Source organism: Anolis sagrei, chromosome 4, assembly GCF_037176765.1.
Source record: "Anolis sagrei isolate rAnoSag1 chromosome 4, rAnoSag1.mat, whole genome shotgun sequence".
Taxonomy (NCBI): Eukaryota; Metazoa; Chordata; class Lepidosauria; order Squamata; family Dactyloidae; genus Anolis; species Anolis sagrei.
Genome location: NC_090024.1, coordinates 138966367 through 138981618, shown reverse-complemented (window position 1 = coordinate 138981618; position 15252 = coordinate 138966367). Strand labels below are relative to the sequence as shown.

The 15252-nt window shown below is 39.6% G+C and overlaps 1 protein-coding gene across 3 annotated transcripts in view; it reads right to left on the bottom strand.

The window, feature by feature from the left end:
* Nucleotides 1-943: 943 nt before the first annotated feature.
* RIN2 (Ras and Rab interactor 2) overlaps nt 944-15252 on the bottom strand; it is an 83083-nt gene continuing 68774 nt past the window's right edge. For all 3 annotated transcript variants that reach the window (XM_060774092.2, XM_060774090.2, XM_060774093.2), the window contains 3 exons: nt 12089-12220; nt 8311-8474; nt 944-4137 (listed from right to left, as the gene is read on the bottom strand). In XM_060774092.2, the coding sequence (XP_060630075.2) occupies nt 3823-4137; nt 8311-8474; nt 12089-12220 (611 nt within the window). In that variant the 3' untranslated portion in view covers nt 944-3822. The remainder of the gene's footprint in view (nt 4138-8310; nt 8475-12088; nt 12221-15252) is intronic.

The following is a 15252-nucleotide window of genomic DNA, read 5'->3' as shown; positions in this document are numbered from 1 at the left end:
CAAAAGCACATGGGATTATTATAAATATGCACTGTCTCAAAAGTTTGTTTCAGTAAGAGGAAGCAGTATAAAAACACAGTTTGAACTGGTGCTCACCCTCACTTAAAACCTCTGTTTTTCAAGATCAACTTTTCACATGTAAAGTTTAAGAATTTAAAATGTATTATTATTTTTTCTCTCCAGTGCTTCACATCATTTATTATGTCCTGGTTTTCCAACATTATGGGTATTTCTTGTGAACTACTTACAAGATACTCATTTTCACTGTCACGAAAGTGCCCATGTCTATTCATGTTTCATCTTCTTGAACAGTGGTTCGCAACCTTGGGTCCTCCAGTTGGACTTCAACTCCCAGATATCCCAGCCAACTTACCAACTGTTAGGAATTATGGGAGCTGAAGTCCTAAACACCTGTACGACTAAAGGTTGGGAACCATTGTTCTTGAGGATATTTAGAATGTGGTGACAAGAAAGACACAGTACAGAACAGATTCTTCAGATTTAGTAGGAACTTGGGTGTGTGCAGAATAGACATCCAAATTCAGGAAATATTCCACAAGACCAAGCTGGGGTTTTTAAAAATATATATATTAGGGGTGTGCTTTTAGGTATTCTGTTTAACACGTAGGCAAATTGTGTAAATTGATCTCCATGGTCACTTGATGTATTTTCATTACTGCAACACATGTTATTATAGATCACACACAACAGGCATTACCTGAAGACGCAATCCTAAGACCAACATGTTTCAATGTGGATATTTGTCAAGTAACAAAATTCTTTAAAAATCATGTGATCACTGTCTTTGTCAGCCAGGTGAGTTGAGATCTGTTCATTCTCTAAGAGACCAAATATGGATTTGTCTTGCAGATTCAAGGAACCAATAAGCAGTAAAACAGAACATTTTCCCTCTCCCATGTACATATACACACATACACTAGAGTTAAGTATTACAATGTATTATGTGCAAAACTACTGCTTTATCATTTACAAAATGAAGGACAATACAAACACACGCCAGTGTGGCAGATATGTGGCAAATCAAATCCTACAAGTTGTTACATACAGAGCACACCTGCAGGTGCAGGCACCAGTATTATTTTTGTAATTTCAGAATATCAACAAACAATTACAAACTGAGCAGAGGAAAGGAATGACATTGTTTGAAAGACATCCAAACTATCCATATTAGGCAATATCACTGAACATTCTGGATAGGGGCAAGTTATCTCAATAAGCAAACTACCACCATCCATGGTTTACAAGACACAATGAAATATTTTGATTTGATGGGTGTTGCCTACAAAGGCAGTATTATCTGGTTCCCCAGGCTGATTGTTCATAATAAACAACTGAAATTGTTCATTTGAGAGCTACTGAGGACACACATAGTTCTGCACCCTAGGGCAAGATCCTGCATGTGTCCATCTTCTCTTAGGGTTCTAGGAATGGCTCTGGTTAGGCCCATATAATCCAAAAATTACAGAGATGGTTGTATTTAAAACAGAAAAGACATTCTTCTCAAATCATTGGATGTTGACTGTATTTTTGTTCTGTTTCTATACATTTTGAAAAGCTCGTGAATATTCTGTTGTATGTAGTGGAGCACATTTAGTTCTGTATTTCCATTTCTAAAAGCTCCAGTCAATACATGCTTATTAAGAAGTCACTCTAGTGAATTAAATAGGATTTACTCCTAATTACTATGGATATGATAGCAATATGAAATCTAATCTACCCACGCAAGTGAACAAGGTTTTGAGGAAAGTCAGCAGATTACACCAGTTTACGCTGCAAGCAAGGGTTTTTGAATGCAGTCAACCCCCCAGATCCCTGGGTTATGAAACCACAAATTCAATCAACCATTAACTGATAATATCTGGGGCGGGAGAATCCAGAACTCAAATTTTGAGTTTGCCATGCACTGACCACTATTGCTGATGCGTAGGCAAAGCTTACTGTATCTTTCCGCTATTTCCCAGAGCCTCGTGCTCTCTCTCCGGCATCTGTTTGAGTTTGCCATTCTATAGGAGGAACACCATATTACTACATTGTTTTATATAGTGAGGCTTGATATCCATTGTTGCTATCTGTGGATGGTCCTGGAGCTGAATCAAAATGAATAGCAAGGGGACACTGTACTTCTCTGTGTGATCAAATAAACAAAAACCCACTGCAATCTGTTTTGTAAAAACAGCCCAGCACAAAAGGCAGAAAAACAAAGGAAGGAGAGGGGCTGGATGAATCTCTCTGCTTGCAAATGCTTTTTTTTAGTCTGCAAGCTTTCAAAAAATATAACACACACCTCACATGAGCAAAGTGAAGGAGTATATTCTGTTCTACCACCTTACTTCCACATCATTCTATTGCATGTATAGACAGTACCCATTTTCTAGTATCTTTACATAGAGAAGAATTTATACATTGTTTTTATCTCAGTAACTATTGAAACTACATTTATCTTTTCAGCCACAATCAAATGTGTTTGAGATTGCTTACTTCAGTGTGTATAAAAGCATGAAATGCATCAATTTATATTCCTGCTGTTTTTAATACAACAGATGTCAATTCATTATTTGCACAACTACCATATGTTAAACATTAAAATGGTTTCCTCCATAATCTCATCACCCCCATTCGGAAAGCAGCCTGAACCAGCAGACTAGGGGTGTCTTGACAACATCACTTTAGTTCCTCCATTTGAGGGACTCTCACCCATTTCTACCCTGACCAATATCCAACGTGGAACACAATCAGCATTCCACACACATACATTAACCCATCAGCGGTAAAAACAACAATGACCCTAACCTCCCCAGCAATCATCATTCATTGTCCCCAGCTCTGTGCAACAATGCTGGTTAATGAGTATTAATGAGCAACTAATATGATGTTACAGTGGGACTTGTGAACACATTCCCCTCTTACACTTTTAATCCTTCAAACAGGCTATCTACAGCCTCTCACTTCCCCAATCTGTTTATTCATCTTTCTGTATTTCAGACTGCAGTATATAAGTAATTCATTTTTTTATGTCAGGTTTATAGGCAGCTTTGGACAGCCAATGTTAAAAATAAAACTGTTTACAGAATCATCCCAAACTTTAAAAAATGGGGCTTCATATTAAAAGTAATCTTTAAATCTTGGTAGAAAAAGGCAAAAACATTCACATAAATGTTCAATGTAATACTCTAAAACCAGCAAGAGATTCATTTCGTATATTAAATGTTAATCACATGCATAATTATAGAACAATTTATAGCTTAGAAAAATACTTAAGAACTAACCATGACAGTTTACCTGCAACTGCTATAAAATTTCTGTGAAATATATAAAATCATGTTGCCTTCAGTAAAATATATATATATATATACAAAAACTATTTTAAAGAAGGCTGTTACCATCCACATAATAGAGTTTACTGATGCTCTGCATCGGACAGCATAGCATTATGTACATTGGTAACATAGGACAGCTTGCCAGCTACTTTACAAAAAGTCTGACTATCTGAATATTTCAATGAAAATAGTGCTTGCACTAAGGATATGAAGTACAGATCTGAAGATGGATCTACTAAGGCATTTCTGAGATGATTCTCCTTAAGTTCAGCTACTGTGGCTGTACACTGCGGCACCAGAGTTGTACATACTGTACAACAGCCTGGTTGTTCTACGTATCTCAATTAGAGTCAGTGAGGAGTCCTGTTCTTGTTAGGCACCTAGTTTACAATCCTGCAAACCACTTAAGTTCAAAATCAACCCAGTCAACAAGCAAAAAAAAGTTTGCAAGAAACTTAAAACACAACAATACAAATCCTCAACCTTATGAATCGTAGTCACTGTTCTGGAAAATGGCCCCATAAGGGTCGCTGTCGATGCGCTTATAAACAAAGTGAAAGACTTGAGGCTGTGGCCTACTATGGAGTTCAGCTTTGATTTTCTGAGGATAAGTGTCTTCTGTCAGTTGCTGCCACGTGTCATCAATAAAGAGAAATAGGCTGTAGTCATCAGGACTGTCCACTTTAAACTTCTCAGCACAAAGATGGCAGACGTCTTCGGTAGTGATATATGGTTTCACTAGCAAGGTTTTTCCTGTGCAACCACTGTTTACCTCCTGGAAAGCAACTCGTAGGTAGTTCTGTGGAGTGGGGAAATATAGAGGGGGAAAATCATATTCAAAATTACATGGTTATTTTACGTATTGCATGTACACACCTGTTTTTTCTCTCCATAACAAGCTGGATTACTCATATTTACTTGATATAATGCACCATCAATTCAATGTGCATCTAAATTTTGAAGGTGCACATTTTAAAAAAATGAGTTTTTCCTTGAATGTAATGCAACCAACATCACAGGCATAGTGTATCATAGAGACAGGCAGCATAAATGAAGCAATTTGGGAAGTCATACCCGTTGGTCAGGCCGAGGCTGGGAAACTCACTAGCCTTGCATGATTCCCAACTGGCTGCAAGTTGGGTTCACAAGTCCTTCAAAACTGGTTCACAAGTCCTTCAAAACCAGTGGTTCCCAACCTTTTTTTTTTTTGTCCAGGGACCACTTTGATTAGGCACCATTTGGCCAGGGACCATTCTCCAACATTAGTACAAAAAGGGGTATGAATCAGGTTTTGTCAACTTTAGATTTGGTTTGGGGTGCTGATTCAGAAAATTTGACTGGATAGACCACATCAGCTCTAGTTTCTGATACAGAACATATGCCATGGTCAGCTACAGGGAAGAAGTGGCAGGTAGTGTGAAAGGAGCGGAAATAAAATAAAATAAAGAGGAAGGAGGTTCGTAGACCAGATTTTCATCCTTGTGGCCGACTGGTGGTTCACGACCCACAGGTTAAGAACCACTGTTCAAAACTGAAGTGAAGGTTTTGAAGGCCTTGTGAGTGAGAATAATGTGTGATTGGGGGGGGGGGGAGGTAGAACCTGGGGTTTGCCCAGGAGGTAGGATCTGTGGCTAAGTGACAGGAATGACTGGATCACCGTCTGGGACTGCTCTTCCTCTGTCACCACCAGGAACAGCATCTCTGTGTCCCTCAGACTTCCTATCCAGCCTCCAGGATTCAGGGTTCCTCCACCTTTGTTATGCAGTTGGGTTTATGTGCATGATTCTAACACACCATTGAATCTAATGCACGGCTCAATTTTGGCAATGTGTTTTAGCCAAAAAAGGTGAGCATTAGACTCGAGGAAATATGGTCGTTGCTCCTCTTATTAGTATTCAGAACCTTTCACACTGTGTTTGAGACAATATGAATGCACTTTTTTGGACTATAACTACCTGTATCTCTCCTAGCCAGTGGCCATGCTGGTAGAGCATTTGAGGAGTTTCAGTCCCAAAAGTTAGTTTTATTGAGGTCTAAAAGGAATCCTATGTCCTGCTGAAACTTCTCCAGCACTCCCCAATTGAAAAGTACAGTAAGAGAAAAAGGTTGCCTACAAGGAAAGTAATGAGTATCTTCCAGAATGTACTTACAGAGTGGGACAGTGTGTGCTAAGTCACTTGGCTAACACTCAAATGTGTTTCCATGGCAAAAAAAAAAACATACCTCAAACTTACATGGCATTACAGAAAATGTGAAATTAATATCGTCAGGTCTAGTCTAGAATGCTTCTGTTGGTGTAAGAAAAATAATTATTAAATAGCTCTGATGCTTCCTTGGCTCTTTTAATCTTAAACTCTGTTAGAATATGCCTAGAATTTATTTTACACTTTGGAGCTTTTATTATTGTTTCCTGACAGGAAGAAAGCTCAATCCATCTCATTATATGGCCAGTCTGATTTCAATGAATGGGCAACTGACTGGATACAGAAGGTTGTTGAGATCTTCCAAGCCTTTGGAAGGAATGGCCATTATCTTAAGTATCTTCTGTTTATGAAGAGACTACTATATTCTTCAGCAGAGTTCAGAAACAAAAGTGATTTCCCAGGCAACAAACAAAAAACAAACTTCCTTTGCTAACAGTACAGCTCTATTTGGACAAATGTACTTCACAGCCAACACTGGCATTGCTGAGGAACATCACACTTAGTTCTGCAGAAAGCAAATCCTAATTCTTGCTTCCATTTCTTGCATGATTTAGAAGCTCAGTTTGGGAGACTTTCTCTCTAAAATTATTTATGGACCTTTTCAGAATTGAATCTGAGTATCAATGCAAACAGTGTGACTTCTAGGTCAGGGCTGTGGGAGCTTTCTTGTCATCTAATTGCTGTGCTTGGTTTTATATTTTACACTTTTGGAATGCTTCTGCCTTTAATTTATACACCACAAAACCCTGGTGAGCTCATGTTCCTAATTGCTTCCATACTTAGTTGTTTTGTGTTTTTTGCATTATTTTGCCTTTCCCCCTCTTCGTTGCACAAAGTACAAGTAATTGTTATTTATTTATTTACTTATTTATAAAATCTCTTATGTACGCCCCTGAAATGTCTCCCCATAGTTATTATATTTCTTATTAGAATATTTGGGAAGAATTTTTAAAGTAATACAAGCTACCACCACAGACATTTTGGTAAGATGATATAACGATTCCATAGTCTCTGAGGGAAGACAATAAAGAGGGGGGGGGGATTGAGGGAAGGAAAGGAGAAGAGGGGGCAGAACATAACAGAAAAGCAAACAGAAATGAGGAAGGAAGGAAGGAAGGGAAAAGGAGCAGAGTGTGCATGTTTTAACACAGTTTGTCCTGTGATTCTATGAGATGAGTCAGTAGTATTGGGTCAAATATAGGCCAAAATGTGTGTTCAGGATATCACCACCAAGACTTTGTTACTAAGGAGAAAAAAAATGTAATGTTCTTATTTTTCGCTTAGGCATCCTCCAGCGTGTTTGCAAGACTTGGATCCCAAACACTGGAAAGTCTGGCTAAGAATAAAATTCAGGAAGTGGAGCACAACGCTTTAGCTTTCGTTAGCAAACACAAAACTGAATTAACCACAAAGCATAAAGTGACATCCAATATGCATCTACATTATTGGTAAGTTAACATTATTACATCCAAATGGTGGAATTTTCTCTCACAGTGTGAAAGATTTGAAAAATTAACAACTGTTGTACTTTCATAAAATATTCCAATGGTAAGATCTTGATCATAAAATAGTTTCCTGCTCCCAGTTCTGGATCTCCAGGCAATTAATAAGAAAGCATGCACATGTAGATGTTGCAGTCACTATCCTCACTAATCTCTCTAGAGCTTTAAGTGAAATGCAAAGAGTTATCCCTTTTCCAAGACAGGTTATAAGAGTGTGACTTGCTGATGACCACACCATCTTGCAGACATATGTATCTCTTCCTATGTTTGGCTGTGAGTATTAACAACCACAAGGGTTGAATCTACCACAAGGGTTAGACAAATGACACCTTGGTTTAATCATACCCTTTGGAAGTTTCTAAGGCTTCACTTACTATTTTGGAGTCAACCATATTTTTTCAAGTTACTGGGAAATGAACAAGTGTGGATACTGGACAGCAGCAGACCTCTGAGGTCCCAATGCTGCCTACCTCACTACTCTAAGGGGCAATTGATAGAATGTCCTCTTTTTCTGGCTTATTTCCAGTAATAAGGCTGAAAGGTTTTTTTTTTCCATGTCAGGAGTGACTTGAGAAATTGCAAGTTGCTTCTGGTGTGAGAGAATTGGCCATCTGCAAAGTCGTTGCCCCGGAGACTCCAGGATGTTTGATGTTTTACCATCCTGTGGGAGGCTTCTCACATGGGGAGCTAGAGCTGACAGACAGGAGCTCACCCCACTCCCCGGATTTGAAAGGCCAACCTTTTGGTCAGCAGTCCTGCTGGCACAAGGATTTAAGCCATTGCACCACTGGAGCTGAAAAGTAATATTGCCTGAAACTTTATGATGTCCCGAACTTGTAGAGGTGATGTTGGTAAATGTGAACTAACTCATAGTCTCCAGTGTTTCACAGATGAAGACCAGTACAAGCAACAATTGGAATTGGACTGAATTGCATGTATGCTCTCTTGCAACACTGCTTCCATGCAGTTTGCATTTTCCTAAGTTTACTGGGAAGGACAATGTTATTTTTCCTTCTCTCCTCTCCCAGTTATCAAGTCAACTAAATACAAACTACTCATTTCCAGCAGCCTGAAGACAAAGAGGGGAAATGGGACATTTCTAAAAGGAGTTGGGAAAGTGGATTGATTGGGACCACCCCTGCCAAACTGACACAGCTGAAGAGTACACTTACTTCACCCAATATAATCCAAATCCCTCATATATTCATGGCATTATGCTGGTGCTCTCCCTTATATAAATGACAGCTGCAAAAACATTATATGTACCTGGAAATCATCAACAGATGGGATTGTTCTGTTTGTTGTTCTCCGCTTATGCCATTGCCTGAGAGTATTTCGAGCTTCCGAACACAATAGCCTTGCTGCCTGTTCTTCTTGGAAATTCTTAATTAATGAAAGTGCCCCATATGCACTTGTCAAATAGTAGCCTCCTGTAAAGATACAAAATAAAAATGTTCAAGATATTACCAACAACCTGGTCATCCAAAGCAGTATAAGGCTTGCCAAACAAAGCCTGCCTTCTTGCATAAGTAGTAGTGGACAACACATATTAGGTACTAATATCTGGCAATCACTTGGGCCTTTGAAATAGAAGTAATGACCTTCTTTTAAAAAACTTTATTCCAAAGAACCCCAGAGTTCCTCAACAAACTGTTCGGATTTCCTCAGTGAGAAAAGATCAGTTATGTTAATAGAATTTTCCCTAATGGCCAATGACAGCACCCTGTGAAGAGAACTGGAAAAGCATCTTGAAGCTAAAGGAGGGCAGCTTGCTTATTTCCTGCTTCTCTACTTCACCAGCAAGATTTGTGGAATCCATCTTGCTTGTAACCCCAGCAGGAACCACTATCTATTCCCAGTTAAACAGTATTACTTCCCTGGGCTGGGTCAGTTGAAGTATTTGTTCGGTTTCAATGTGGTCAGACCCACCATCAAAGGGGTCACCCCAGGAGAGTGACACCAAAGCTTACCTGTTGAGGCTCACCTGTTGACCTCTTGGCTGCAAAGGAAGATTATTCTTACTACCTGTTTGGCAGAATGGAATGACTCAGGACTTAATGTCCTCCAAAATAACCATGGGTCTGTCCTAAGTGGTATGTGGTACCATTTGGGGCCAAGTGCAGGGTGCATTCTGAACCTTGTCTTCTATACTGGGTGGGATTACAGTGATCATGGATAAACTACTACCTGGTTAGGAACTTAGGCCCTTTCTATACTGCCATATAAAATCCAGATTATCTGCTTAGACTATGTAACACTATGTAATGTATGCATGAAACCACTGGGACAGGTTGCCTAGAGTTTGGGGTCAGATGTTACCAATATGGTCAGAATATCCACTCTATATATTCTTTGCACTTCAATCTAAGGAATTTTTTTTTGTTCTAAACCAATATGTGTTGGCAGTGATGGACTGGATAAGGGTGAAGCTCAACCCAGACGTTAAAAATGTGCTCCTAGGCAGTTAAAGGACAGATCTGGGAATAGGAATTCAGTCTGTGCTGAATGGCATTTTACTTCTCCTGAAGATACAAGCTAGCAGCTTGAGTGTACGGCTAGATTCACCCCTGCCATGGGATGCCTAGGTTTCTGAGTGGCCAGGAGTATATATGCTAAGTTAAGGCTAAAGCATCACCATGTCTGACTTGGCCACAGTGACACATGCTTTATTTACATTCTGACTGTATTACTGTAATGCAGTGGTTCCTAATCCTTGCTCCTCTGTGTGTTTTGAACTTCAGCTCTCAGAATTCCTGACAGTTGGTTAAGATGGAAGGTCAAAGGTTGAGAACCACTGCTGTAATGCACTCTATATGGAGCAACCTTTGAAGGGTGTTTCAGCTAATTCAAAGAGCTGCAACCAAATTGCTAACGGGTAGTAATTCCATCCAGCACAGAATTCTCTTACTGTAACAATTCCACTGGATGTTTCCAGGCACAATTCAAAGTGCTGATTTTGACCTATAAAGCCCGTTTTGGCTCAGGACGCAGGCCTTTCCAATAATTGTATCTCTGTCAGCCAGCCTGCCAGAAGTTTATAATCTATAGAAGGTTCTTATATACATCTCACTAAAGTCGTAAGCATGCTTGGTGGGAATGTAGGAAAAGGGTATCACTGTGTCTGCTCCCACATGTTGGAATTCCCTCCATAAGAGAGGTAGAGTGGCTCCTTTTTTGATGCTTCTCTGCTTCACCAGCAAGGTGGCAAGTCAAGACCTTTGTTTTCCAGCAAGCCTTTGAAAATTAATTTTAATTAAAAAGTGCTGTACTATTTAATTTTTTGTTTTGAAATAAGATTATAGATGTTCTAATTTTGTTACTAAGTAATACCGTTTTATTCTGAATTTTGTATGTTTTAACAATGCATGTTTTATTGTATTTTATGACCTTTTTGTAAGCTTCCTTCAGTCCAAACATGGAAAAAAGTGAGATACATATAAATAAAGTGATGGATGGGTGGATTATCAACTATATCTTGCAGTCTATTGTTGTACTTCTTGTAGTTCATGAAGAATAATAGTAAAATCTTTAAAATATATAGTCAACATATCATATGAACTGAACATGCAAGCTAAAACATGCCCAAGAATCCTCTGCAAGGGCCAGATGTCTTGTGACAGAAATAGCTCAGAACGGGGTTCCTTGTTGACAGAAATGCCAGTCACTACAATCAACTAGAGCTAAATGTTCAGATTGTTTTGTATCCAGTACATGGTATAAACATTAGTTGCATGGCAGTATTGCTTAAACAGCTTCTCTATAATTATCCCTCCTCCACTGTTTGGTGCACTTCTCATAGTCCCACTGTACCCACTTCTTTTCCATATTAAATGTAGCCCAGCTCACACCCACCACCCAGGATTTCTAGAAAAGACAGATGTGTTTTGCTACAATAAGCGGACACACAGGAAAGTTTGATGCAGTTTGGAGGCCAAAGCCATATCAGTATCCAGCCTCTTGGCAGAAAGCTTCATCCCGTTTGTTTTTGTTTTGCTCTTGGAAAGAGAAGTTTCCTGCCAGATTTAACTGCTTCAGCATTCTTTTGCTTTCAGCAATCCCAGGAGGGGAGGGGCCTCGGGAATCATTCCCTCTTCCATGCTTCCAGCAAGCCAAATAACTGCAGATGCAGGGCACATTTCAGGTCTGAACTCTTTCAAACAGAAGACAGATTCCAGGTCTTACTTGAAAATCAAAACTGCTTTTTTTCAAGTGTTATCCAAAGCGACAGGAAACCATGTATTCCCAAATAACCCAAAATGGAGCTAAGAGAAATTTCAAAGAAATTAATAGACAGATTCAGATGACCTCTGCTCTCCAAGGGTTAGCCTTGGAGTCCTTTAAGGAAATTTATATTCTTTAATGTAAGCATATCAACTGGAAAGCAATGTAACAATATAGCTTACGCAATTCAGGCTTTTTAAAACCTTGCATTACTTATGTCAACATCTTGCTTCTGAATTAACTGTAAGAGGCCAAGACTCTGGAGTAATGCACTGCTTAATACTCATATGAATCTGAAGGAAGACTTTTGGCATCCTGTGGCTCTTGAAATCCATGCAAGGCATATGAGTTACTCCTTTTTAAAAGAATGTATGTTATTCAGTCTTAAAAGTGAAACTTTGTCATAATATAGGTGAATGTAACAAGAATTATCTTCAAAACTCTTTCCAGATCGTGAGCCAAACCCAACCTAGATAACAAGCTCACTAAATAACACTAAATAAAACTCCCTGTTATGGAACCAGGCATAGCAGTTATCACCAACCACCCAAGCGGTTAGGTCTAGTCGCATTTTCCCACTAAGATTTGCACAAAAGCCCTTGACAAAAGTTTCCTCTACACGGTCCATGCCAACAGGAAGCCAGAGCTTGTAATCTTGTTTGTTTGAGACTATCTTCATGTTATGTTTGTAGGAATGACTTGATAAGCTGCTGGTAACAAGTCAGAAGCTTTGGAATGCCTTTAAAGGCTTTCTATTCAAGCATGCTATCAGTCATCAAATTCCTGCAGAAAGAGTCATCTTTAGAGCCTCAAGGACATTTACCTTCTCCATGCAGCAAAGAGGGATCCAGCAGCTCCATCATGTATTCAATTTCAGCGTCCAACTCCAGCATGTCACACTGTGCCACAACGTAAGTCAGCACTGGCAAGAAGTCATCAGCCCCATACATTCTCCCTTTGTTGAAGGTTGAGGATACATGGGGAAAGAAAGCAAAAGTATATCAAAACCTACTGTCACTATTTATATATTCATTTCTTTGCCCTTTTCTTTTCAAAAAGCTCTCTTCCACACTGCTCTTTCTATTCAGTTGTATGATTTTAGATACATGGCAAAAAAATGTTATTTCAGCATCTTTGCCACTATTACTGAATCCACTATTGTAAAATTGATCTGAAAGCTCAGAGAGAACACAACTGCAGACTGAATGGCATTCAATAGAATAGGAGAACATACTGATGCCTTTTATGTGCCCTCAGAAGCAGTGTATCACCTGAGGAAATGGAGGCCTTTAAGGAGTGGCATCAGAGCTCAGCAGTTAAGACGCAAGGGGGGGGGGGGGAATTAAGTCTACCCTCCACATGCAATTTGAAACATTGCGTTTAAAAGTGCTGCAGTTGATGTCAGTGAAACAATGGGGTGTTTTTGTCAAGTTCTTAACCAGCTGAGGTTTTCCAGAATACAGCTCTCAAGCTTTGGTGCACCTGCATTATTTATTCACTCTAGTATATCAAGAGTACAGATCTAAGTTCCTAACTCACGAGGTTCCAGTTTGTAACAAAGGTGATGTTCCACCAGGTCTGTGGTTAGCCCTATCTAGTAAACCTTGAAATATTACCATAACTCTTGGAAGAACAAGCCTGCACTGGCCACAGACATTCTGGTGGTGACTCTGGATACTTTCAAAGAAGTTAGCTAAGTTTTGAAAACAAACCCAAAGTGACCACATCATAAACAACAAGGGGGAAAGACAACATGTTCTTCATTGTTCTGCACAATGAGAAAATGCAGATTATTATGATTAAGGGAATCTCCAGACAATGCTTTTATTGTTCTTTCATCCAGTGTCATTCATGTAATTTTACTGGGGGTGGAAGTTTGATGTTATTTTCTCCTTGTAACCCTCTCCATGTTTTCCAACTAGTTTTTCAATGCTTTCTATTGCCACACAAAATTCAGAGGACAAAGGCAAAATGACTGCACAGTGCCTTTTGATTGGTAGTGCTAGGGCTTGTTTTGTTTTGAACTATACTACCAGCATGACCAGCTGCCTTTTGGGGGAAAGGTGGTGTATAAAGTAAAAAAGAAGAGGAAGAACAAGTTATCTTCTTGATAAAGTGAAACTTTTCTAATATAGAAGAATCCCCTTCATTTGTGTTAATGATCTGACAAAGGATTTCAACTAAAAGATCTGCTCCCTCCCTCCTGGCTTTCAGAAAGAAATTAAAATTATGGCTTTGAGACCAGGCCTTTGGACAGTTAGATGTTTGTAAAGTTTAAAGGACATGGAGTAGAATGACAATACTAGTGTATTGAATATAGGAACATGGAACAACGGATTATGAGATTGGATTTTGATTCTACCTATGAGACACTAATGAGATGTTAATAGTTATGTTTAACTGATTGTTTATTATATCATTGTTTTTAACTCTTTTTAAACTCTTTTTAAGATGTTGAGCATTGAATTTTGCTATTGTAACCGCTTTGAGTTGCCCAAGGGCTGAGAAAAGTAGTATATAAATGAAGTAAATACTAATACTAATACTACTAATAATAACAATAATAATATTACAGAGGAATTTTCATAGTATCAGGGCAAAAAGGTTACTGGTTGCATCCAGCTAAGCCAGTCTGCACAGAAACTCTTCTGCTACGACAGAATGTGGATCACACCCACATAAAAATATTTTAGCATATTCTTAACCTTCAGCATCCCATGTCTCCCCTGCATTAAATGCTTTCCCAATACCTCCAGAGTGCTATAGGATAAAGCAAGGCAGCTGCACAAATATCTATATTAATGGCTTATTTGTCAAGAAAAAAACATGGAAGTGGTGGCACATTAACAACTTATAGGGAAAACTGGCATTGTACACACAATGCCCACATAATACAGACCATCATAAAGCTTGCATTGTTTCCTGAAGAATAGAGGAACACGATTCTATGGTTGACTTTTGATTTACTAGATTCTAGGCATGTGCATTTGTTTGTGTACCGGCTTTCGTTAGGGCCCCTGATCTGTTTTTTGCAAGCCTCCCAAAATTGGGAGAGAAAGAATGGAAATGATATAATGAAGTCAGAATTATTGGGGGGGGGGTCACTGGTTCCCCTTCCTGATGTGTATTCCTTTTACCTGGCACCTGCTGTTTCTACTCCAGAGAAAGAGAGGCGTTCGGCTGTAGGCACTGTCAGGTGTGCATGCTTTTCGGGCCTGCCTGCATGCCTCGCCACACATGCAAAGAAGTGTGTGTGTGTGTGTGGCGGGGTGTGCAGGCAGGCCCAGAAAGCACACATGCCTGCCAGTGCCTGCAGCCAAGCTCTTCTTACTCTAGAGTAAGAGACTTTCAGCTGCAGACCCGCCCCACCACACACACCCTGCCATACTCTTTAGTGTGTTTGTGACAGGGTATGCATGCAGGCCCGAAGCATGCCTGCAACCAAGCTCCAGGTCGGCCGCCTGCATGCCCCATCACACATGCCCAGCCACACTCTCCGAGAGTGTGTGCATGGCGGGGTGTGCAGGAAGGCCTGGAGCGCGCTTGCAACGAAGCTCCAGGCTTGCCTGCACGCCTCACTCTTTCCAAGGCAAGGAGGCAAGTTTGGATGCACATGAAAGCAAGCTTTCATGTTGAGCAGATTTTTGTGTGGGGAGGGGGGTTCCCACTTCATGCTTCTGAACAAATGGAAGACACGAAATAAACAGAAGAAACAGTAGAAACTAATTTCACGCACGAGCCTACCAGAGTCCCCCTTGATTTTTCCATTGTGTTCAATGCATCTACTGTATTCTTCCAGAAATCTGACATAGCCATATGCTGAGAACAATACAGTTTATGAAATACTGTAAATAGAAGCACTACACCAGGTACCAAGACACAAACTAGCTGAAGCAAATCTGAATTCCTTAAAACAAACTAGGCAAAACCAGAGAGTAAGAAATCTGATAGGAAACGAAACTTTTGCTCATTTTACTTCCTCCAGAA